We start from the raw sequence: 25,399 nt of genomic DNA, 5'->3' as shown, positions 1-25,399 counted from the left end.
GGTGAGGAAAGATTTTTCAAATAATCATCTAGCTACTAGTCTTTTCCTATCCCGTGATGAACCACGGATGTTTTCGAACACAATCTGAAGTCCCAACAGAATAAACCTGCGTATAGCTTATTAATAGGGAAAGTTCTAAAGATGCATGTTATTCAATACATTTAAATATTGGTGCAGTTTCCTTAGTTTCTAAGGGAACGTCCCCTTGAGAATTTCACTTTACAAATGAGATACACATTATATTTTTATTTAGAGTCCAGGAGGATTTCTGTAGGATCATTTCAGAGGTGACTTAGTTCTCTGCAGAACTGAGGCCTGACACTGACATCTGATCAGTCACCCTGATTTCAAAGAATTCTTTTGCATTGGTAGGTAACCTTTTATTAAAAAAAAAAAAAATTAGGACATAGTGCAATCTTTTTACTAAAAGTGTTACGTGGTAAGTGCTTAACTCTCGGTAAAAAGGAATTTAGATTTATTCAGAAATGTTATAAAATACCCTATAGGATATCCTGGAATATCGCCCTTGACACAGCAAAGCTTCTCAAGTCCCTTGGCTTAAGTGCGTCTAAACTGCCTGCCTTTGTGGGAAGTTTATCTCTGGGCTCTGATCCGTGTTCAATATACTCCCGGGTTGAGCTCCATTTATGTTCCATCAATAGTATTCTGTGTCACACTGAACTGGAAGACCAAAGCCAGTGGATCAAGTTTATCACTGGACGCATGTAGGATAAATTTCAAATCATTGAAAATATACCATACTAACTTTGCCTCCATGACAATCTCAATTTTGTGTGTATTCCCACAGAAATGGAGGAAATAGAACAGTCAGGAGAAATGCCCACAGACCTGGAGCGCCCGGATGAAAAGGCTATGGCTCCAAGCACATTTGCTGCAGTGACCACAGAAATACCCACTGTCAGTATGAGTTCTACCCTTATTGATGAAGATGCAGGCCAATTACAGTTTATATTAATGGTGTCGATCCCATTGATTTTATTGGCCGTCCTTTTACCCGTGATACTCTTTGTAATATACCATAAAAGAAAAAGGAATAAACAAGGTAAATATTTTTCCTGTTCCCATTTCCAGACAACTGCTTCATATGTTAATGAATAACTGATAAAACACAATACTTTTTGCTTCCACACAGAGCCCTCTAGCCAAGGATCTCAGGGTGCTTTCCAGACACGTAAGTATTATTATCCTAACACCTGCCTGGAGTTGGGATGGTGTGGGAAAAGAAACCGAGAGGTTTTTAAGTGAAGCAACTACATAAAATAATACGTGACAAATGACTTGTTTCTATGAAGTTTTCCAGAGTTTAGAAATGCCATATTCCTTCCTATTTAAAAAAAAAAAAAAGAGAGAGAGAGAATGCTTTCAGCCTAAATTGAAAATTAAAATACACAGCTGCCATCTCTGTATCTAATCTAGATGAGGGCCCTGTGTAATTGTGGCCAATAGGTCAACGTAACATTTCCCGACCATTGGAGGAAAGGGTGAGGCTGATGAAGCTGTGGTCAGATTGAGGGCAGGGCGGGAAGGCTGGAGTCCTTGGGCTCATCGCCCCAGGAAGAGGGTTCTTCCATCTGTGCTGTGTCACAGATACTGTTTTCTCCCCCATGCCCCATCCTCATTTAATCTAGAAAAGGCCTGGGTGAAGCATGGTTTTTATTCCTATTAAAGCTACGCTAACTTTTAGAATGAAATCCCTGATTGGCTAAAGATGACTATAATCAATGGAAAACTAATCTGATAGAACATTCCCGGAGTCAGAGATACACTCTGCGAGAATGCACTTCCAATGCCAGGACTATCACATACTAGGTGTTGGGATAGTTCTGAGTCCAAAGCAGACTTGGTTTCTTTTGGCTTGTGCTGGTAAAAGTGACTCCAATTAGATTTTCAAGTTGAAGCCTTTAGGGATTCCAAAAATCACTCAAGGGTGATAAGATACATATTTATATGTGCATACAAAACTCACTCTGTGTATTTCACATCCACTAACAGGGCGGGCACCTCTGGCTTTGAGATCATGCCCTTGGCCTGCGGGCCCCCTCACCATCCTTGTACCTGGAGAGGCTTTAAGCTCTCCTGGAGCTGTAAAAGGTCATTTTCCATTATGTTGGCAGGTAGGGCAAATGTGAGCTGGGAAGGAAGCAGAGAAGAGCATTACCTTTCATGGCAGGGTAATAGATTCCAAGAAAGTAGAAGATACATATGTTTCTCCACTGCTTGCAATTTCAGGGTGACCTAATAACAGTCATCACGTGGGAGCTCCTTTGTAAGCTAGAGAGAGAGAAAAAGCACACAGAGCTGCCTGGACCCGTTTTTTTTTTTTTTTTTTTTTTTTTTTTTTTTTTTTTTTAAGTAGGGAAGGTAAGAATTTCCTGCCCAAACCCTAGCCTATAGCTGATCTTACCTAACGGAGTCATGGGGTCAGGGAGAGGTCAGGGTTGACTAGACAAATGGTCATGCTCTGAGGCTCTAAATCCAGAAGGGGACTTTTCACTGTACTTTATTTGGAGAATCTCAAAATTCAAAAGCCATTCACAAGTGAGAACTGACCTCAGACATGGTCCGGGCAGTATCTGCTGCTCCCTTTCCTGATGCCTCCATGCCTGATTGATGCTGTGTCTTCTGTCTGGAATTTCCTTCTTGGTTGCTTGGCAAACTGCCACCCCCTTCTTCAATGCCCAGTTCTAAAGTTTTTATGAAGAGTTGAGTAATCACACCCCAGGCAAAATTAATCACCACCTCTTGACTGTTCACACTTATTGTACAGAGTATTGGCATAAGTTGGTGACTTGCCTTTTTTTGGTCTCTCTTTCTTACTAGGTTATGTTCTCTTTAAGGTCCAAGAGAACTAAGAACTTGTCTTATTTATCTTGTTGAATAGTGTGGCGAGGACAGACTTTGGAATATTCTGCCTAGTTGGCTTTTGCCTTTTCTAGCTCTATGACCTCTGCTTCAGTTTCCTCATCTGTCAAATGGGCAAACTCAGCACCTACCTCATAGAGTTGTTGCGTGAATTAAGTGGATTCATCTATCTAAAGCACTTAAGAAAAAACAGTACCCAGCATATTGTGTCAGCTAATTATTATTATCCCTTTTATCTAACAGAATGCCTAGCCCAACACATATATTAGCTGCTCAATAAATGTGTTGCAGGAATGAGTTGATGAAAGAATGTGAGAACTTTTTAGAGAATACTTATTCTCAGAGGTCAAAGTAAATTTGCACATTATTCTTAATACAAATTGGCATATCGTTTTTACTTTAAGTATGCCTCACTTTAAGAAAACATAAATGGAAAACTTAGAATTTCAAAGCAACTGCTTATCACCAAGGTTTTTGGTAAGGAGCACTTTATTGGAATATCTTCTTTTACTTGCCACTCCTTTAATACAGATTCAGATGGTTAACTGATGAATCTCTCTTTAGACTGACAGCAAAAAGGTTCACAACCACTGCCCACTGAAGTCCCCCCATTCATATTTAGCATTATAATGCAAGTCAATAAAAGGAGAATATATTTAAATTAACGGAAGTTGATTTAAATATATTTTAAATTTATTTTTTCCAGGAAAAATAAAACTGTCATACTGGGTCAGACCAGCATTTTGCTTGGAAAGTTCCCAAAGGAATGTTTTGTGGGAGGGCATGGGTGATGTCTCCGGTTAGAAATAGACACATTATTTCTGTCCTCAGGTGAATAGAGCCTGCTGTATTCTTCCACACCAAGAAACGTTTTTAAATTTGACAACTGGGGAGCACTTGGCCAATATTTGTAGAAAGAACACTTCACCTGTTTGGAAATTACCTTTTTTCTTTGGGCCTGTCCGTTCCTTGTCCAGGAAAGGGAAGGCTGTGTAGTGACTTAATGTGCTATTGTGCTTCTCCCTAGACTTTCAGGCATTAGATTTGCAGTTGTTATTATTTAACATTTATTAGGTGTCCTGATGTGCTGCATCTCTGGGAAAGAGCTGCAGGGGAAACAGCTGGCAGTAAAGCATCCCTTTAAACAGGCTTTAACTACAGGACACCTGGCTGCGCTCAAGCTCCAGAAAGACTCACTCACTCACTGCTCAGCACAGAAACCAGATAAGCGGGCCGGTGTCCTGCTGGGTCCCCCATCCCCACCCCAACCCTGCAATCCTACCGTGAAGTGCACCAGGGAGTCTAGCCGGCAGGGGGCTAAGTGGGGCTAAGTGGGTGTCAGGGGGGAACTGAAGGAGGCGGAGGGAGTGGGGAGGCCGACAGGAAGTGGCAGGGCTGTGGGAGGGAAAATGGATTCAAGTGCGGGTCGTGGGTTGTGTGAGACCTGCGTCTGCCTCCCGGTGCAGAAAGAGTAGGTGGCTATTAATAAAGAGACTGAAGCCAGGTGGAGTGGAGCGGGCAGGGCCTGATCGCTGCTGAGGACGGGTAATTGGTCTCCCTCCCAGTTTCATGCTCGGCTCCGGGGCACTCTCCCAGATGTTTTCCCGTTGCCATGGCGACTGGGGCAGGGGTAATGGCCGTGGAGCAGGGGAGACGAGGCCACAGGAGGCTTTTTGCTCTCTTTGAATACTGATTACAGGAGCTTCACGTTTGGTGCATCTGGAGCACTTTTGTAATGGGTTTTTAAACTTTTCTATCACCCACATGCAGGGCTAGCTTTGGCTCACCGCGAAGCCCGCGGGCACCCAGATTAGAAAGATAAATCCCCCCCCCCCTTCGACAGTGGGGCTGTAAGGGGTTATTAAGCAGGGAAAGAGGGAGGGGGAGGCGGGAGGGACAAAACAGGGGCATTTTTATGGTTCACCTGTAAGGGAGGTTCAGCTGTATAGGGGCTTTATTTATAGTAAAATCCCTTAAGGAAATAGCCTGTACATTTTATTTATTTTTTATTTTTTATTTTTATTTTTATTTTTTTTGTGGTACGCGGGCCTCTCACTGTTGTGGCCTCTCCCATTGCGGAGCACAGGCTCCGGACGCACAGGCTCAGTGGCCATGGCTCACGGGCCCAGCTGCTCCACGGCATGTGGGATCTTCCCAGACCGGGGCACGAACCCGTGTCCCCTGAGTCGGCAGGCAGATTCTCAACCACTGCGCCACCAGGGAAGCCCGCCTGTACATTTTAGATGAAAAATGCATGGATATAAAATGAGATGAACATACTCCCCTTTCCCCAATTTAAGTGTCTGAGGAGTCAGGCACCTGCAGGAAGCTTCAGATTCCTACCGAGAGGCAGGAGGACACAACCTACATCCCCTCGAAGGGAAGCAGTGATGGCATGAAACTGACATATGTGCCCAACTTTCCTGGGTTAGCGGTGCCATTAAAGCTTGCCAACCCACAGGAAATTACAGCAGCTCCCGGCTGCCAGGAGCTCAGTTCCAGGTGCCTGCTGGTTGTGTTCCCCTGCTGAGGACCTGCACCTCTGCCTGCCAGACAAAGGAGGCCTCTGATGGCTAAGGATCGAGACCATTTGACTATTCGGTGGACCTCTGCAAAGTGGTTTGCTTCTCAGTGGTTTTCACATCACAAAAGGTGCAGTGGGGGCTTCCCTGGTGGCGCAGTGGTTGAGAATCCGCCTGCCGATGCAGGGGACACGGGTTCGTGCCCCGGTCCGGGAAGATCCCACATGCCGCGGAGCGGCTGGGCCCGTGATCCACGGCAGCTGAGCCTGCGCTCCGCAACGGGAGAGGCCACAACAGTGAGAGGCCCGCGTACCACCAAAAAAAAAAAAAAAAAAAGGTGCAGTGGGGCTGTGCTATCCACTCGCTGGCCATCATTGCCCTGTTTCTCTGGGTGCATTGGTTCCCCCGCCAAACAAAACAGAGTTTGAGCACTGGGCTGTAATTCTTGCCCGTGTTCATCTGGAGTCTGGTCAGCATTCGAGCCATGTTGCAAACTGTTACCTGACTCGCCTCAACTAACAGCAACAAAAAGCAGGCTTGTTGGAAGTTTCACTATTATGAGAATGCTAAATCCAGAACACTGGGCACGAATTTAACCCCAGGGCTGGACAATCCAGATTAAGACCTATTCCTTTAGTCAATAAATATTTACGGGGTGTTTGTCAGGTACCGTGCAAGCTGGATGGGGTAGGGCTGGGGGATGCCACCATGAGCAAGGCAGACATGATCCCCGCCCTTTGGCAGCTATGGTCTAGTGGGAGTGACAGACAAAAAAGAGTTAAACAGGGCTTCCCTGGTGGCGCAGTGGTTGAGCATCCGCCTGCCGATGCAGGGGACACGGGTTCTTGACCTGGTCCGGGAAGATCCCACATGCCGCGGAGCAACTAAGCCCGTGAGCCATGGCCGCTGAGCCTGCGCGTCCGGAGCCTGTGCTCCGCAACGGGAGAGGCCACAGCAGTGAGAGGCCCGCATACCGCAAAAAAAAAAAAAAAAAAGAGTTAAACAGAGAAACTGATCAATGACAAATTGTGGCCGGCACTGTGAAGGAGCACACGAGGATCTGAGCTGGGAAGCAGTAGGAAAGATGGGCCTTACTTCAGACAGAGGAGGTAGGGGAGGTGTCTCTGAGGAAAGAGTATAAGCTGATGTAACTGGGCAAAGGGCTCGAGTGCCCGCGGTGCTCTGAAAGAGCAAAGGAAGCCAGAGTTTGCAGCAAAGGAAGGATTTATTGCAGGGCGCCAAGCAAGGGGGTGGGAGACAAGCCTCAGATCCAGTCCAACTTGATCATTGAGTTAGCGGTGTTTTTAAAGAAGAACAAAGAAGCTGCGATTAATCATCGTCTTGTGACACTTCTGTGACATTTCTTAATCGTGATTCTAGGAGTCAGGACATTTCTGGTTTACGATTCTCTGACGAGGTGGTCCATGGCTGGGGGTCTGTGAGCACCACTTGCCCTGGAGAAACAACCTGAGTTTGTGCTTTAATGATGAGATCTACAGCAGCAATTTTAGCACATTAACGATGTTATCGATAACAGCAGTTTTAGTCATCTGACTCTGGTGGATTAGTGTTCAGTTAGCACAGGACTGAGGTCGGAGGGAACAAGCAGGGGAATGAAGGTTTGGAGAGAGAGATGAATCATAAACTTGGTAGGGGACCTTCTGTTTTAGGGGGGACTTGGCTTCACTGAGACCAGAAGGGTATGAGAGATCCACCCACCCAAAGAGCAGGGCGAGAGGAGAGTTCCAGGGGGAGCCCTTCATTGATAACCCACATCCTGCTCCGGGACAAAGGGACAGTGTCACGTGTGGTTTGGTGTGTTGCAAGGAGATGAGATAGCAGTGGTTTGAACTGGCACGTCTGGGGGTCCAGGAACAAGCCCTCTTTTCAACTCCTCCTTTCTCCATCTTACCACTGTTTTCCTCTTCCTATGGATAAAAATAGTCAAGAGGGATGGACATCTGCTGTGAAGTGAGCGCTCTCAGAGGACCACCAGATCTAAAAGAACAGATTTCACGTGGATGGGACCTCATTTCAATATGTCAGTCTGCCCTTGTTTGACAGAGAGGTTAACTACTGCTCCTTTCAAAACGTTATGTACTAGAAGTAGTTTCCTCTCTTTGTAGAGGAGATTTCAGCTGTTGGAAATAAAAAGTTGTTACACTGAACGTTAACATGACTTTTATATTTACTCTCTTTTAGATGACCTGGAAAGTGAAAACATGAAAGTGTAAGTTCCCGGCTGCGTCCAGTCCAGCTAGGGGTGGGCCACGATGTCGGAGGATGAACAGATTAGAGAGCCCACTTTTCAAGAGTTTTGGGTTTGACACCCCTTGCGGGGACCTTTGGCTTCCCCAGTCCCAGGAGGATGTGCCCGAGAGCCCACACCTCACCCCAGGGGAGATCTGAGAGGAGGGCAAGGTCCTTTGTTCAGAAAAGACCTTTTTTTTTCTGACTGCTACTGATTCCAAATGCATTGTTGGTTGAGTATGCTGACGCTTGGGTGTATTTCAAGGACATCCGTTCATTTATTCTGATTAAAAACTTTATCTCCAGGGAAGAGACTTTAGCTGGTTATTAAGGGAGGGGAGCCCTGGTAGAAGCCTGAGGTTTGTATGTTGAGAAGCAGAGCGTGGAGCGGAGAGGGGGCGAGAAGAGGAATGGAGGTGGCGGGGGAAGGGGGGGTGGAGGAGGAGAGAGGAAGAGAGGATGCCACCTGGAGGAGTGGCCTGGCGCGATGTCACCACCACCTCTGCCCCACCCCCCCGGTTGTTTGGACACTAGGCTGGCTTCCTCTGCAGGGTGGCGCCTACGAAGCGCAGCCGTCAGAGCAGGTGGTCCCCTCCTCCAACCCCGCCTACATTAACCTGGGCTTCTCCCTTGAACTGTGCTCTGAGCTCCCGCCAGGGAGGACGGTGGATTGTTGAGCCCAAGGGCTCCATTTTTTCAAGGCAGGAAAGCCTGGGAATGCAAGGGCGAGGTGATGAAAGTAGCCTGTTGACCGTGGCCTGTGGACCTGAAGCACTGATCAAAAACCCCCAAAGAAAGGGAAGTGAAATTGAGCAAGGCTAAAATGCTAAATGTGGCAACTCCCCGGAGGAGTCTCGGGCTTTGTACCTTCCGGAGGACCAGAGTTTCCTGGGCTGCCTTTCAGCGCATCATCAGTAATGGATGACGGTTTATTTTTGTTTTTGCCTTTTTTCCTAGTAGAGTTTGGTTCTCTTGAATAGGGCAAACCCCCAGCCTACCCTGGAGTGTAAGACACTGAATCAAGTTCGTCTTCCTCACAGCCCACGGTCAACATCCTAGGCGCTCCTCAAACAAAATTCAGCACATCACACATGTTGGTTTTGTTTTTTGTTTTGTTTTTTCCAACAAGCTCTTTATTTTCTCTCTCCAGCCCTATTTTTGAGGAAGACACACCCTCTGTGATGGAAATAGAAATGGAAGAGCTTGATAAGTGGATGAACAGCATGAATAGAAATGGTATGTGGTGTGGAATAACCTAAGGTGGTTTTTTCTGTGCTCTCTGGTAAGAGAAGGCTGCCCCCACTTTGTAACTATGCCATGAGTCCTGGAGGGGCCCTGTGAGCCCACCCACATTACATCTGGCACATGCACGAAGTAAGCGGCAGGGTGGGGGGGTGTCTGACCATCCTTAAATAGGCAGTTTAATTATTGCATCAGTTGTTGGCACTCTTTTGTATTTTTGCACAAGTTTTTCAAATGGCCTTTTTCTTCTTGAAAATGATCTTATTTTCGAGCAAGGAAATCTCTTGAAACCAAACTATCTGGAAAAAGTTACCATCTGGCATTATCTGATATATTATAGAATCTAGAGATCTGTGATTTTAATCTGTATATAAATATAAAACTTTATCAAATATGGATTACATAGATCTGTCTGTCTAGTAGGCATATATGTCTGCCATATATGTCTATTTAACTTAAAATTTAAAAAATTAAATGAAATTTAAAATTTTGTTCCTTACTCATTCCAGCCACATTTTGAGGGCTCAACAGCTATTATATCAGACAGTGCAAATCTAGAACACTCCCTTCACTGTAGAAAGTTCTACTGGACAGCACTAATAGAGATAGTAATATAAATATCCAATTATAACTTAATTCCCAATTGATATCTGGCAATAATTGTAGTATATGTCCCTTACTTTTCATTAAATCAATATTTAGATTTAAAAACGATGACAGCTGTTTTTTCTATTTTTGATTCCTTTAAAAAATCAATAAATTATTTTAATGCTCATGCTAAATTAATACAATCTACTGTTTATATCATATCACTTGTATTTTTAACATTTATCTTAAAGAAAATACCCTGGGAGCTGTCAGAGTCAACAGTCTACAATGGAGTTCTCAAATCCAGAGGCTTGATGTTAGAATTTTTGTACCAGAGGCTCATCAAGATGAGCTTTCCAAAAGATGAGAACCATTTAACTAAATTGTACAATTTTGAACAGTTTTTTGTAGTCCAATATTGAAGGAAGAATGGTTCTGTAAAGCATTTGAGGATAGGGGTGGGTCATTGAGATAGTCCTTAAAGTAGTTTCATTTTGTTGTTTTTAGTTTATAAAAATAATATACATACACAGTAGAATTTGGAAAATGCAAAAAAAAAAAAAAAAAAGAAGAAGAAGAAAAGTGTTCCACCACCCAGAACCAATCTCTTAATATTTTGGTGTATTTCCTTTTGTGACTGAGATAATTGTAATATAAAATCATGATCCTGTTACACTCACTAAAACCAGAAATCTGGAAAAAGGCAGTTCCATTTGACAACTAAAGCAGAGAGTGGCTTTGACACATAGGTGATAGATCCAGTGGATTTTTCTCCCCCTTGAAAACAGCAGTCGTATAATAGGAGAGAATTCTGCTGACTTTAAGAAGGTCGGCTGTTCCCCACTTTACCTGCTTCTTTCCTGTTGTGCCTCCAGACTGAAATCATTCCGCAGACACATCAGGACCTTGGGTGAAGCTGTTTTATTCCCATGTCTACTCTGATCCATGCAGATTCTAGCCTTTGGAGCCCCAGTGGTGTTCTTCAGGGACTGAATAACCAAGCAGTGATGAATTGTGCCCTTTCCAACGGGGCCAGAGGCACGTTGAAGTCTTGTATCTGTGCTGTTAGTGCTTTTTCCATTTCAAGAGCCTTGCCGTCATTAATCTTTTAACCTCTGAAACTCCCTGGTGAGGCCATTTCTGCACAACTAACCATACAGATCAGAGAAATGTGATGCTCAACTGCACGAATTTTGTAGATAAAAAACAGAATTTTAGTGACTAACAATGAGCTTGCTTTTATTCTGTCCTAGTCAACTATGAGTGTTTACCTACTTTAGAGGAAGAAAAGGAACCAAACCACAGCAATCCAAGGTACTTCTAATTTCTACCAGAGATTATATATGGTTGGGAGGGGGAGTTTGGAGACCACAGTTGTGGACTTTTGCTCACCTTCTCTGTGGATATAAATTTTTTTTTAAGATTTCTTTGTTATTCATTTATCTATTTTATTATTTTTGGCCGCGTCAGGTCTTAGTTGCTGGGACACGGGCTCTTTGTTGTGGTATGCGGGCTTCTCTCTAGTTGTGGTGTGCGGGTTTTCTCTTCTGTAGTTCAGGGCGCCAGCTCAGTAGTTGTGGTGTGCGGGCTTAGCTGCCCCGCGGCATGTAGGATCTTAGTTCCCTGACCAGGGATGGAACCCACGTCACCTGCATTGGAAGGCGGATTCTTTACCACTGGTCCACCAGGCAAGTCCCTGTGCCTATAATTTTTTTTTTTTTTTTTTTTTTGAGTTACACGGGCCTCTCACTGCTGTGTCCTCTCCCGTTGCGGAGCACAGGCTCCGGACGCGCAGGCTCAGCGGCCATGGCTCATGGGCCCAGCCGCTCCGCGGCACGTGGGATCTTCCCAGACCAGGGCACAAACCCGTGTCCCCTGCATCTGCAGGTGGGCTCCCAACCACTGCGCCACCAGGGAAGCCCTGTGCCTATAAATTTTATGTGACAGTTTTCATGGGTGTATGGAGAAACGGAAGTGTGAGTTATGGAAAATAGAAAATATCCTAGTTTTAGTCCTAAAATATCCTGTTTTAGTCCTAAAACTTTCTGATTATGACAAACTGTAGGTTTGTTGACCTTGGATGAGTAGATGTTTGGTAAGGAAAACAGATGGAGGTGACAATCTCAAAGGGGTAACTGTAAACAAGAGTGAGTAAAATGAACATAAACAAAACAAAAGAAAACCCCGCCTGAATTGGATTGTTACATATGAGAGAAATTAAATGAGAATTTTTAAAAACCCATATTCCATTCGACCACTAGGTGGCTCTGCTTAATAGAAAATTTTAGTGCACTGGGGCCTGTGTGTCCTTTAGCCTTCCACAGTCTTGTTTAAATTATATTATCTTTTGTGAGGATAGAAATGACCGTGTCTGGGTGTTTTTGATCAGAGAATCCTTTGGTCAGGACCTGGGACGTGCTCACAGGAAATAGGATTGATGATTCAGTAAGTCAGGGACTTGCTCCACAGAGCACTGCTGTGATTTGGGGGGCACAGAATTGATGATGGGGTGACTCCGAGATGACCAACGAGTAGGCAACTTGACTGAGCCTATAACTGAGATATTACACTTCTGTCGGAATAAACTTTCAAAGCAGGATAAAGACCACCCACCGTCTCTTCTTCCAAGTTCACCAGAGGTCCTGCACCAGTCACCTTAAATGTTTCCAGAGTGCAGTCACTTGTAATAAGCAGTTCCTGAAGCCAGAGCAATGCAAGGAAAGACTGATTATTAGACAGTGATTGGGGCAGTCAGATGTTTGTCTTCTGGACCCTTGTTCGACTTCTTCCCCTAAGCCTTACCTGAGAAGTCATGCCACCACAATCTTACTGAGGTGAACCTCCGCTCTGATGCAGAATATGCATCTTATTGTAGATGTCAGTCAGAATTCATCACTGGTTCAGAAAAGAGTCTATCCTATTTAAAGGAGATATCAGACGTTAACAAGAAGATGAAAGAAAAAAAAGAATGCTAGTGCGAGTATCACAGAGGACATTATAAAGGAATTATTTCCTTTTCATTTTTACCTAAAAATGAACATCTATATGTGTCCAGTTTAGGGCTCAGATCACCCCCCAAAACCTTATAAATATCTTATTACCGCATCTCTGATGTGCACCCTCAAAAGATGTGAGATGTCATTGGTTTTTATATACCTGCCTCTTGTTCCTTGAAATTATTGGCAACATAGAAGAAGCTTAACGTTAGAGAATTGCATGGTGGTAAAAAGCTTCTTAGAAATCATGTTTTTGAAATACGGAGAGGCTGGTCTCTGAAATAAGCTCTACCACATTTCTGCCTCTAAGGCAAAAAGCCTTAACCTATTCGGAGAGCTGCTTTATGCTACATTATTGATTTTAAAGGGAATGTCTACATTCCTCTGCTGGTCTGGTTTTAATTCACAGGACAACTGTCAGGCTGTCACCTCATTCCCTCTCCATGAAGCCAGGACCAGGGTTATAGAACCTAGAGTGGTGAGTCCCCAGTCTTTGGTGCTGATGACACTGTCTGATTACTTCAAAGGGTATCATGATATTGCAGAGCAAATTTAATTTTTATTCACTAAAAACTCAGAAAAGTACAAAGCACTTAGAACAAATCCTGGTACAAAATTAACTCTCAATAAGTATTAGTTATTTTTAATTATTATAAAAAGTTAGAACTGATATACATAAACGTATTGCTTTTTCGGTTAATGAGCCTGTGTCCTAAGGTCCAGGCACATCTAGTATGTGGAGCATTATTTTTGCTCCTGGTTTCCCTGGGAACTTCTTTTTGGAGCTTACCAGTCCTGAGGAATCATGAATTTGTTTCATCCCCTAGTAATGACCTGGAGCCTTTAGGTTCCACATCCATTACCAGCATAGGTAATATGCTGGTGATTTCAGAATAGTCCTCTTAGCCATCTGGAATTTTTTCTTTTTTTTTTTTTTTTTTTTGTGCTAGGCGGGCCTCTCACTGTCGTGGCCTCTCCCGTTGCGGAGCACAGGCTCCGGACGCGCAGGCTCAGCGGCCATGGCTCACGGGCCCAGCCGCTCCCTGGCATGTGGGATCTTCCCGGACCGGGGCACGAACCCATGTCCCCTGCATCGGCAGGCAGACTGTCAACCACTGCGCCACCAGGGAAGCCCTGGAATTTTTGAAAGGGTACATAGTTTGGATTATCTTATAGTTTGAATAAACTTTTCTGTCGTGATTTTATTTACATTTCTTTCTCTTATTGTCTTAATTACATTGATAATTGATGAAACATTTACTGTGAATCTCGAATCCAGGACAGATAGAAGATTTTTTTTTTTTTCTGAAAGCTTGTGAATCATTAGAGATACAGGTGGTAAGTGCAATGGTCCCTGGGCTTAGAATCAGAAGACTGGTTTCAAGACCCGACTTGGATGATCATTTGTTCTTTGTACTAAGACAAGTCACTTTAACTCTGTAAGCTTCAGTTTCCTCATCTTGTAAAATGGATATAATGCCACCTGTCCTTCTAGTTTCACAGGATCCCGAGAGAGAAAACCTTTGTAAGTTTTAAAGCACCACACAAGTGAAATGAATTCTTTTATGCTCTGGCAATAATTCTCCCCATCCTCTCCAACTAACTTTTTTTTTTTTTTTTTAAGATTTTCTATTTTAGAGCAGTTTTAGGTTCACAGCAAAATCGAGCAGAAAGTACATAGAAGTCCCCCGTACCCCTGGCTCCCACATGCACAGCCCTCCCCGCTGTTGACACCCCGCACCAGAGCGCGACCTTCGTTACAATCGGTTAACCTATTTTGACACATCGTTACGTCCAAAGTTCCCCAGTGGTTTTGACCTCTGTGAATCACCCTTCCTCTACCGTCTGAGCAGTATACGGGTGACTCTAATGCTTCAGAAAGTATATAACAGTCACCGCAGATTGAACTTAGTGGAAAACACACTTCCCCATCCTGCTTGGATTAGCAGGAGGACGGGGAACTAAGACTACTGGAATCCATTTACTTCTTGATGCTAGAAAGACACCGTGACATAGAGCCTCTGTTATCCTTAAAGTCCACTCCGATCCTGGGAAAAACGAGGTGATCTGGTCACCATCCTACACTTAGTGCACTACATTGTGTGCAGACTTCAACCCTTCACCTTCTCTTGTTCGAGTCCATAATCTCAGGTCTTTCCGGATTTCTCCCACACATCCCATTAGCCAGCAGTTCCTCATTACTTTGCCTTATCCTCACTGAGTGGGCATTTTCCTTGAGCTGCGGAATCTGAAATTTAGCACAGGATTTTAATAAGGGCCAGGGATGTACAAAGTACCATGGGAAGTTTACAGTATGGTTTTCAAGTTTTCAAATAATCAGTGGGAAAAGACAGCAAAGGAATGGTGGGGGAAGGGGAATTCTATATCCTTATTTCCCACCTTAGCATTTTTCCCTATAATTCGTACATGTTATGTGCCAGGCGACGTATGGGGTACCGGGAACAGTGTCAATGGAACAGTGTCCAAGGGGTGGGCAGGGTGGAGCCGAGGTCTGCCCTAGAGTTGAAGAGAATTTCATCACCGACATTGTTTGGCCTTGCCAGCGTGTGCTGATAACAAAAAACAGATCCATTGAGTTGGCTTTATTATTGTTTAAACTGTCTTGAAAGAATTCACTCCCTTATTGTCTACCCCCATCCGTACAATACCTTCTTGAATGCCACTCGACAGTGGCAAAAACAAGATGGAATTCTTTTCATCTTGGTGCTTACAGTCTGGGCAGTCTCTTCCTTCTTCCTGAGGCCTTTATAACTAGACAATTTCCTGAAAGCGTGGTGTTTCTGCCTCTGCAAGCTTAGGTGAATAACCACAGAAAAGGAATTGCAAATATTAGCCAAGCGCACGTCTTCTTTCCCTTTATGCCTGTTGGCCACAGTGATGATTTTATGTTGAGTAACAGCATTGGGAAAGATTGGGGGAGAATTAGATTTCATGCAAGTCAATTTATAACTTTGAAAGTACAGTAATAACAACAATAATAAGACACTTATTCTAGATGCCAGATACCTAGCTACTACTACCTAGGAAATTAACCAAGTCAAAGAAGGTAAGTAACAGTATACCTGTTCTGCTTTTGTAATAATTCCATTGTTCATTTTATGATTCATGTCTGAGCTCAATAATATTATAAAAATGTATCACTTTAGTATTTCTCAGGAAAATGCAGGTTAGCTTAATAGAGAATTTTTTGAATTTCTCCGTTTCTTCCCTTCTCTTTGTCTTTTCTTGGAGAAAATATGATCGTCAGTGTCGTTTTTCAAATATATTTATTGAGTGCCTAATATGTGCCTGGCATTGTCCACATCATGCCAAGACAACCAGCTAAAAATGAAACAATCCATGTGAGTAAATCTAGAACTCAGAGAGGTTAAGTGATTTGTCCAAGTTTGCACAGCAAGTTTTTGATGAAGCTCAATCTAGAGAAGAGTTTCTTTTAAAATTGGATTTTCATTTTGACTAGTTAAAATAAAAGAGATATTCCATAAATGAAAAGACAAATTAGAAACTTTTAAAAAGAACCCTTAGTAGCAAGAAAGCCATCCACCATAGGCCAACTATGAAAGTCTTCAGTGGCTGATGCAGTGCAGACATTGACAAGACTGAAACATGAATTGCAAGAAAACAGCAGTTTTATGTGAACCGTTTTGGCCTCTCCGCTCCAGTAAATCTCTGTGGCCGCTTCCAATTACTTTATGAGTTTCCTTCCTCTTTTTCTCTCTAGTCCCTCAAGTCATTTAAAAGTCAACAAGTATTAAATATTAAGTATATAAAGTGCCAACTGATTTCCCTCAAATCCGATCTAAGTATCATGAGGGATACAAAGTAACAGTTTATAATCCTGCAGGATGCTAACCTCAAATGACATGGTTAACATGCAGGGGTGTGTGTATGTCTCTGCCTGTGTGTGGTGGGTGAGAGAAGATACACTAAATTCAATACACCACAGCCTTGCTTGAATAGTAGCCCAGATTGTGTCTACACCGTGGGCATGATCTATGTGTCCTGGACCAATTCTGGGCCTGGTTCTGACGGCAGCCAGTTTCTCGTCTCTATAATTCCACCTGTGCAGGCCTCTTACTGGAAGGAGAAGGGACGTTCTACTGATGAAGAGGAAGAGAGCATGATTTAACTATTCCGTGACTTTGTGCTAAACTGAACTTTGCACTCCTCCCCAAACCAAGTTAGAGAGCATCATAATTAGAGAAAGGTTTAGCATAGGTTTATTACATCTTGGGAGACAGGCAACATTCGCTGTGGTCAGAAAGAGGGATTGTTACAAGGTAAACTGGTCAGAAGGACAAAGATGGCTTATCTGATCCTGACTGCAACCAAGGGGCAGTTATGAAACGAGGTGTTACAATTGCACCTCCTCGTTTAACTGGTGGCGTTCCACTTAAATGCTTTGTTAAAAATCATCAGATGATGCTTTTTAATCAATTCAATTGGTTTATTACAGTTTGGAGGCTTGTTACTAGACAGCTTTTGGGAAAGCTACCCTACATTCTTAAAATATCTACATATAACGCTCTGAGGAAAATCACTCACTCGTGCCGCTGTCACAGATAAGTGACCAAAACCGTACGAATTAACATCAAGGCAAGCAATAGAGGTTTGAAGTGGGATCACTGATTTTATTTGTTGCAATTCTGTGGCAGTTTACCAAGATATTTTTAACAGGGAACTCTAGGATTTGCCAGAGCTGGAAACGTCAGGGCTGATTCGATCATTTCACAGAGATGATAAATAGCTACAAAGATAGCAGGGAACACATCTAACTCAATAAAGGAATGAGCGTGAGGGAGAATAATGCCTCCAGGCTCGGGCATGGGTGGGGAGCCAGGTCCCGGGTTGCTGACTTGCTAGCAGTCACGTTGGCCATCACACCACCGGTGAAAATCGCATGTGAGAGTTGCAACACTAGGAATGACCTGCTGACCCACTGCTGAAGCAACTTGTACCTACACTGGGACCGTCTCTGGTGTGGCGGGCCTGGCATGTTGTCAGTGGCCAGATCTATAAACACGTAAGTTCCACACGTATCATGCGTGAGGTCTTGTGCTCTTTGATGCTTTAAATGAATGGGTTCTGGTTGGTGGACAGTGTCACACTCTAAGCCTTCATAATGTTTGCAGAGTGTTCTAAAGAAACCGCATTTAGGTTACACTGTCCTCAGAAACGGAAAGTTTGTCTTGCAAGATGGTTTCTTAAAGACTCTGGGTGTTTGAAGCAATGTTCAAGCTTGTGTTTAACTGAACATTTGCTAGCATAGAATCTAGCAAAATCAGAATGCCCGTTCATGTGTCTGGAGGTCAGGCCCGTGGCATAGAGCTTTGCCTATGTTTTCTCATTGATTTTTTTTCCAACAGCCTTCTAAGGCACATGGTATTATTATGCATGTTTTGCAGATGAGATGGGCTAAGAAATGTTAACTTGCTCAAGGTCACACAGCGAGAAAGTGGCTGAGCCCTGATTTAAGCTCTGCCCACCTGACCCTGTGCGCAAAAAGCCACCACGAGCATGCCAGCATTGGCTCAACGATAGAAGCAGCCCAAGAAGAGAAATACCTAGGCAAAAACTTAACCAAAAAATGGATAATATAAAAAGAAATTGTTCACATTTTTATGGAGGGACATCAAAGATATAAACAAATGCAGAGAGACATACTGTGTTTCTGAATGAAAGACTCAACAGTGTGAAAATTATCCTTTTAAATTCAGCTTGGTCTTTTAAAGATCCCAATGAGCATTTCCTCTGGAAGAATAATTGTGCGCAGATAGGGTCATTCTAAAAGAAGGAGAAAGAACAATTGTGTGTGGGGAGGTGCATTTGCAGAGAACATGCTCCGATAATTAAAACCGTGTACACCCAGAACCAAATAAGTATTACTGGCATAGAATAGAATATTCAAAACAGCCTCAAGTACATGTAAACATTTAATATATTATAAAAGTAGCAATTCATAGCAAGTGGATTATTCAGTAAATAGTCTTAAAACAACTGACTAACATTTGGAGGGAAAATTTAGAACTGGACCTCACACTTTAGATTAAAATAGACTCCGGATAAGTTTATATGTGAAAAAGAAAGAAAAAAAATCCAGAAAAATTTAAGATAAATATTAGAACTGTAAGGTGAGGTCTGGTTGAAAAGCATGACACACACTCAGAAACCATATCAGAAAAGGATAGACTTAACTACATTAAAAACTCAAATTTTTTATACTTCCGAAAACACAATATAAAATTAGGAGGAAAATGACAAATTGGGGGAAAGTATGTGTGATATGTATGATGAACAAAGAATTATTATTCTTAATACATAAATCAATAAAAAGATAATGTCCCATATGAGCAAAGAATATTAATAAGCAGTTTGGCAAAAGAAGAAATTAAAATTACCAACAGAGCTTTGAAAAAAACTTTAGTCTTCCTGGTAACAAAAAAAAGTAACCCAAGAATACGTTAAGGTAAATATTAGATTATTTTCACCTATTGAATTTACAAAAGCTAAAAATAATAATATCCAGTATTAGAATGTTGGGGAAAGGATATTTCCCTAAAGGAAAGTGTCAAGAGAAGGTAAATTTCTAGGGAAGGGGGGTAATTCGACAATGGGCTGGTCAAGCTTTAAAATTGCATACAATTTAACCTAGCAATTCCTCTTCTAGATATTTATGCAAAGGTAACAACTGGAAGAATGCAAAGAGGTAGCAATTTTATAATAAATAAAAATTATAAATTGAAAATAGCTTAAATGTTTAACAATAAGGATATGCCTAAAAATAATGTTCTTGGTATAGTGAGACAATGGTGTGCTCTATAGCCAATTATAAAGATATGGTGTATTTATTAGCCAGAAAAGAGGTCTACATAAGAATGAGAGTGAAAAAAGCAGATTACAGAACAATATGCATAACATAATTCCATTTTTGTACAAAAAGAATATATATCATTATCACAGAAAAAAGTTTGGAAGAATAAATACCAAAATGTTAACTGTAGTGAGGTTGTTAGTATTTTTATTTGGCTTATTTGTATTTTTTCAACAATGAATATGGATTGGTCTTATAATAATTAACTTTAAAAATCACTTCTATTTTAACTGCTGGACACAGATTAGTGTTGTGGACAAAAGAGGGATTGTGCCCATTGCTGTACAGCCTTGTATTTTGGTCTGCTTAGAGTAGCTGAAATGTCAAGATAAGGCCACAAAAGGAAAACATGCACTTCAGAGACTTATGCTCCATAGAGATGAACTCCTGGATCTCAGAAATATTATCTTGCTACCACCCAATTTCCGAGAAAGAAAGCCTCCTTGCCCAGTTTAAGAGCTGTTCAGTGTGACTTATGAAAACGGGTTGTTACGTTTGTTCTTCAGATAAAGAATGTCTTCATTTGCAGTCAGGTTTCCATTAAGTAAGTTTTCCTACAGAAGTTGTCCTTTTGTCCATGTCTGCTTTCCCCTTTCTTTCCCATTGGTCAGCCTTCCTGGTCACAGGTTCTTCCCCCTGTCTTCACAACACAGACACAGACACACAAACACACACACAATATCTCCCCTCCTCTTTCTTGGATAGATCTAGCTAGCTAGCTAGCTTGCTCTCTATCATCTAGCTAGCTAACTAGCTGGCTCTCTATTGTCTAGCTAGCTAGCTCTCTATCATCTAGCTAGCTAGCTAGCTAGCTCTCTATCATCTAGCTAGCTAGCTAGCTTGCTCTCTATCATCTAGCTAGCTAGCTAGCTCTCTATCGTCTAGCTAGCTAGCTAGCTCTCTATCATCTAGCTAGCTCTCTGTCATCTAGCTAGCTAGCTAGCTAGCTCTCTATCATCTAGCTAGCTAGCTCTCTATCATCTAGCTAGCTAGCTAGCTCTCTGTCATCTAGCTAGCTAGCTGGCTGTCTATCATCTAGCTAGCTAGCTGGCTCTCTATCATCTAGCAAGTCGTTTCAGAGACCTTTTGGAAACACCTGGTGTGTCACTGAGCAGGTGAGAACTAAAGTAGGAGTCAGAAAAACATGGCCTATTGTAGCCTCTACGAGCCTCTGAGCTAAGGAGACACCAGGTCCTGTTGATGATCGTCATTCAGGCACTTCCTTGGAAACACAGGTCACTTCAAGTAGAGACATGCTAGAATTTGGGTGAAAGGACACAAAATTTTTTTTTAAATGGGTGGAGGTGGGGGAGGTCAAGTAGTCTGCTTACCAGGAGACTTGGGTGGAGACATGGTCTCACTGGGAAAGAGCTATAGAGCCAGATCTGTGGCTGAGAGAGCCAAGTGAGAAACAAAAGCAGAAATTAGCCCACTAGCATGGTTATGTCCACACACCATGTCCATAGTTTATGTCTACTCACACCTCAAGATGCCTGATGAATGAATTCTAAATGACACTGAGAAGGCACTGCCAGATCCTCTGTGCATGGGGAAAAAGAGGGCTTTTGAAAACATGCCAGGACCACAAACCCTTGAGAGAAAATAACATATCGAAATTTTTTTTTTAAGGAAAAAGGAAAGGCAGTTTGGCATCTATTCATAGAGAATGGGATTCGATTTCTTTAAAGGGGGAACCCCGGCTCCATCTGGCTCTCTCCACATCAGCCCTGGGGAAAGATATTACAACTAGAGCTAGGGATTATTTCTTGGCTTTCCTAGACTTCCTCCTCAGGGTTCAGATATAAAATCCAAACTGAACTGACCTTTGTTTCAGAAATTGTAATCTCCACACTGTCGGCTCCCCGACTCCTTATGTTCTCCTGAGTCACCTCCACAGCCCAGCGACCAGCTCTCAGTAGCTTCTTGGAAATATACTATTGTTCTGTTTTTTGCAGTGACAATGAATCCTGAAACTGAATGGTGCTAATGTTTTCCAAGAGAAAGCAGCCCCGGAGGGAGCCTGCTGGGCCTGACAGCAGAGGATGAAGAGGATCCGAATTTAATTAATTTCAAATCAATGTAAACACAAGAACCTTTTGCTGTTGCTTCCAGCGCCCACTCTTCCAACGCCCAGTGCGTCACCTGTACTTGGAAGAATGCTCGATTGAGAAGTGCTAGGCAAAGGCGTGGCTGCCATCCGTCGCTGAGGGTGGAGGAACCATAAGATGCAGTCAGCACTTATCAGTGGGTGTTCCCTCCACTCAGCCAACCTCTAGATGACTGTACCATCACCCTGGCCACGCTCTCAAGTCCTTGTTACCTTTCTGCTTCATTCCTCAGGGTACAAATCAGGAAGCTGTCTATGGTTTCCTTCTGCGTCACCTTGCAACCTAGCTAGCTTTGGATAATTTCCTCTCATGAGTTAAGTTCTCTGATAGGTCAATTACATGCAGTGGGAACTTTGCTCAAGGTGAGTTATGTCATGGAAAAGACAGCAAACAAAGCAAGTGTTTCAATGTGGACACCATCCCAGGGGGTGGGTAAGCTCATTTCCCCCTGCCATGAGACACAGTGTGAGAGCCCACAGTCCTGAAGGGATGCTGTTTGGGGACGTGTTGACCCTGAGTTGGCCAGGTGAGGGAGGAATGGAATTCTCAGTGAAAGAGCAACTGTTTTCCTTCTCGGAGAAAACCAGCTGCTTGTTCACGTTTCCCTGTCCTCACCACAACTCCTTTGCGTGTGATGTATGGATAGATGTGTGCAGCTGGGCCTCCTCTGCCACCTTCTGTGTCTCTGAGATCTTTAAGGTTGTTTGGAACAAACAGAACAGCAATAGGCTCTGTCTGTGCCCGAGGCAGGTACCCTTCCTCATACTCAGGATCTTTCCTGCCAGCCGGACCAGGGTTCATGTCCTCCACGCAGCTCCCAGGAGGCCACCACCGGTCATCAGAGATGACATTCTACGTGGTATTTGTTTACATCCTCCTGCTAGAAGCAATGGTGCAAAATGCAGAAGGGCCTAGTTATCACTCCCACTCACGTAAAATCAATTGTCATTTAATCCTTAATTTTCCAATTCTGACCTTTTAAAGCAATCTAGCAAATTAGGAGCCCTCAGCTCTTCCACGGCACCTGATGTTTTATTCCAGGAAAGAAACAAAGAATGAAAACTGTATGTGACTCCCTGCATATAAACTGAGGAGGGGTTGAGGTTCACCAAATATTTGCTGCTGTTATTTGGGGTCTTGTGTTTGAAAGTCTGCCTTAATGCATAATGAAAACAGTCCTTTTTTTCAGAATCCCTTTAACCAGCACTTGCCTTCTGAACTATGCCCACAATTTCAAAGGCAGAGTTCCAAGCCAGGGAGGTCTTTCCAATGCAGTGAAAGACAGAACTATCTGGCTGTGTTTAACCACTGCTCTTATGCCATCCCGGGATTGCAAAGAGCTTTGGCAAATGACAGTCTTCATGGTACAGAACCACAACAGATCTGTCTGTTGTATTCTCTTTAGCACATCCTAATATGGCATTTTTGTTTTCATTGCTGTTTTGCATATTCATATTCAACTTGTGGTCCATAGGGACTCTCAAGATATTTATGCCCAAATTGCTACTTTCCAAATCATCATTTCTGGCTGTTTTGTTACTTTGTTTCTCATCCACATTTTGACTCTGTAAAGAGTCTCTTCTTTCTCTAGGTAGCTAAGGTTTTTGCTGGACTTTTAGGCCTGTAAGCGTCATCCAGTCCTATCAAATAATGGACTTCAGTGGTTCAGAGAAGGATAGGAGGTCTTGGAGTCTCACTTTGATGAAGTGATATTTTATGATATGGTAAATATATTCTCATTCAGTATTTGAAATGACTTCAAATTCCAGAAGAAGCAAGCTTCAGCAATATGTCATTGTGTTTATATCTGAAAAATGTACTAACCTCTATGGTTGCATAATGTGCAAAGCACTTTAAAAAAAGAGTTTATTCTGGCAAGATATATGACATTAGTATGAGTCAAAACAGCCAAAGTTCAATTCTAGTGCTCTGTATCTTTTTATTACTGTCCAGTCAAGAGGCATCATAGATTATGATCATTCCAAGAACTGTTTTTAAACCTAAACTTAATTTTTAGGTTTCAGATTATTGTTAGTAAAAATCTTAATAATTTGCCCTAATTGGGTAGCCAATCAGAGCAAAATCTGACTTTAGAATATTTTCAAGATGTGTAAATTTTATTGCATTTTTGTACATATTATGTAAGCTAAGTTAGCAACATTGCCTTTTGAACTCCTCAGGAAACTTGTTGTAATAAATATGTGAAAATCTTAGTCTTAACTCAGTGATGTGACTCCTCTCTCTGGGAAGGTCATTGTCATCCAAACAGCAAACACATAGCATGGATCAATCTTGGCATCCATGGGGTGACAGATGCTTCTGATCACCCTTATAGCTCTAGCAATGTAAATGGGTGCTTTAAAAAATACTTTTGTCGGGGCTTCCCTGGTGGCGCAGTGGTTGAGTATCCGCCTGACGATGCAGGGGATACGGGTTCGTGCCCCGGTCCGGGAAGATCCCACGTGCCGCGGAGCGGCTGGGCCCGTGAGCCGTGGCCGCTGAGCCTGCGCATCTGGAGCCTGTGCCCCGCAACGGGAGAGGCCACGACAGTGAGAGGCCCGCATACCACAAAACAAAAAACTTTTGTCTATTCATTTGTTTTGGTTGTTTAAACTATCAGTTTTCACCATCTCTGTCAGAAGGCCCTTATGTTGAGTAAACATAAACATAAACATTAGTTTGAACTTCTGTCAGAATTAGTACATATTCTGAATATAGCAGAGCAATAAGACATGGCTCACACCGGGAAGACATGGCTGAAATTCTCACTGTGAGGAAAACATTGACATTTTCTACTGAATTAAATTTACACATGCTGCTTTTTCACACTCAGGATGAATTCTGGCCTATTGAATATCTACAGTAGGCAGTCCAGAGTAGCTTCATTCACAGATTACATTTCTTTGCTCTTACAGTAACCAGAAAATTACTGTATAGTAGTATGGTGTGGAAGTAGTCAAATTGGTTATTAATAATTGCTAAACCCAAACACCCAAATGCCTGAATTATTTATTTTTTTGAACAGCTCTTTCACATTGCCTTGATGCTATCTTGTCTGGTAGCCAAATTTTATTTTTCTCTTAGTCCTTTTGTACATATCTGGTGGGGTTTGTATTGTTTTTTGCCCTATTATCTTTTCTAAATAATACGTCATGTTCATGAGACAGCAATCCATACAATTATATAAAATAAAACTTTAAAAATCACCTCTATGCATACTCTAAGCCCTTTCTGAAATGATATTTTAAGAAGTTAAATTCTTAAACCAAAGTACTTACAGTAACATAAGGACTTTAATCTCATTGCTGTACAAGATTAGAAGTATATGTTGAACTGCTTAAGACAACCAAGGGTGGATGGGGTCCCGTGCCAATTGGTCTCCAGGTGCAGAAGCCTCAGTTAATCATCCTCCTTCGTTGCCATCATATTATTATCACTGGCCTTTGGTAGGTTGTAAATAAATAACTAGACTTTTACAAAAAGCCTATTCTTCACATTTGTCACTTCTTTGGTCTGCATGGAAAGGAATAAGTTAATGATCTGTAGATACTACAAACAGGTGACATCTTTTCCAGTGTAAAGATCAGTTGACTGAACCTTCAAGATGACGGACGAGTAAGACATGGAGATCACCTTCCTCCCCACAAATACATCTACATGTGGAACAACTCCTACAGGACACCTACTGAACGCTGGCAGAAGACCTCAGACCTCCCAAAAGGCAAGAAACTGCCCACGTATCTGGGTAGGGCAAAAAGAAAAAAGAAAAAACAGAGACAAAGACAAAGAGTAGGGACGGGACCCGCACCAGTGGGAGGGAGCCGTGAAGGAGGAAAGGTTTCCACACACTAGAAGCCCCTTCGTGGGCGGAGATTGCGGGTGGCGGAGGGGGGGAAGCTTACGAGCCACGGAGGAGAG

General features: G+C 42.7%; 1 protein-coding gene across 3 annotated transcripts in view; it reads left to right on the top strand.

Annotated features, from left to right (window-relative positions):
- TMEM154 (transmembrane protein 154) overlaps positions 1-24,679 on the top strand; it is a 46,941-nt gene extending 22,262 nt beyond the window's left edge. The window contains exons 2-7 of one of the 3 annotated variants that reach the window (XM_059066699.2): positions 809-1,063; positions 1,154-1,192; positions 7,608-7,635; positions 8,806-8,891; positions 10,739-10,799; positions 21,329-24,679. In XM_059066699.2, the coding sequence (XP_058922682.1) occupies positions 809-1,063; positions 1,154-1,192; positions 7,608-7,635; positions 8,806-8,891; positions 10,739-10,799; positions 21,329-21,344 (485 nt within the window). In that variant the 3' untranslated portion in view covers positions 21,345-24,679. Of the gene's footprint in view, positions 1-808; positions 1,064-1,153; positions 1,193-7,607; positions 7,636-8,805; positions 8,892-10,360; positions 10,402-10,738; positions 10,800-21,328 lie in introns of those variants that run through there. The other 2 variants (XM_059066700.2, XM_059066701.2) reach the window with 2 other exon arrangements.
- The last annotated feature ends 720 nt before the right edge of the window (positions 24,680-25,399 follow it).

This window comes from Kogia breviceps, chromosome 6 (assembly GCF_026419965.1).
Source record: "Kogia breviceps isolate mKogBre1 chromosome 6, mKogBre1 haplotype 1, whole genome shotgun sequence".
NCBI classification, from domain to species: domain Eukaryota; kingdom Metazoa; phylum Chordata; class Mammalia; order Artiodactyla; family Physeteridae; genus Kogia; species Kogia breviceps.
Note: the sequence above shows the minus strand (reverse complement) of the source record. Positions and strands in the feature narration are given on the sequence as shown.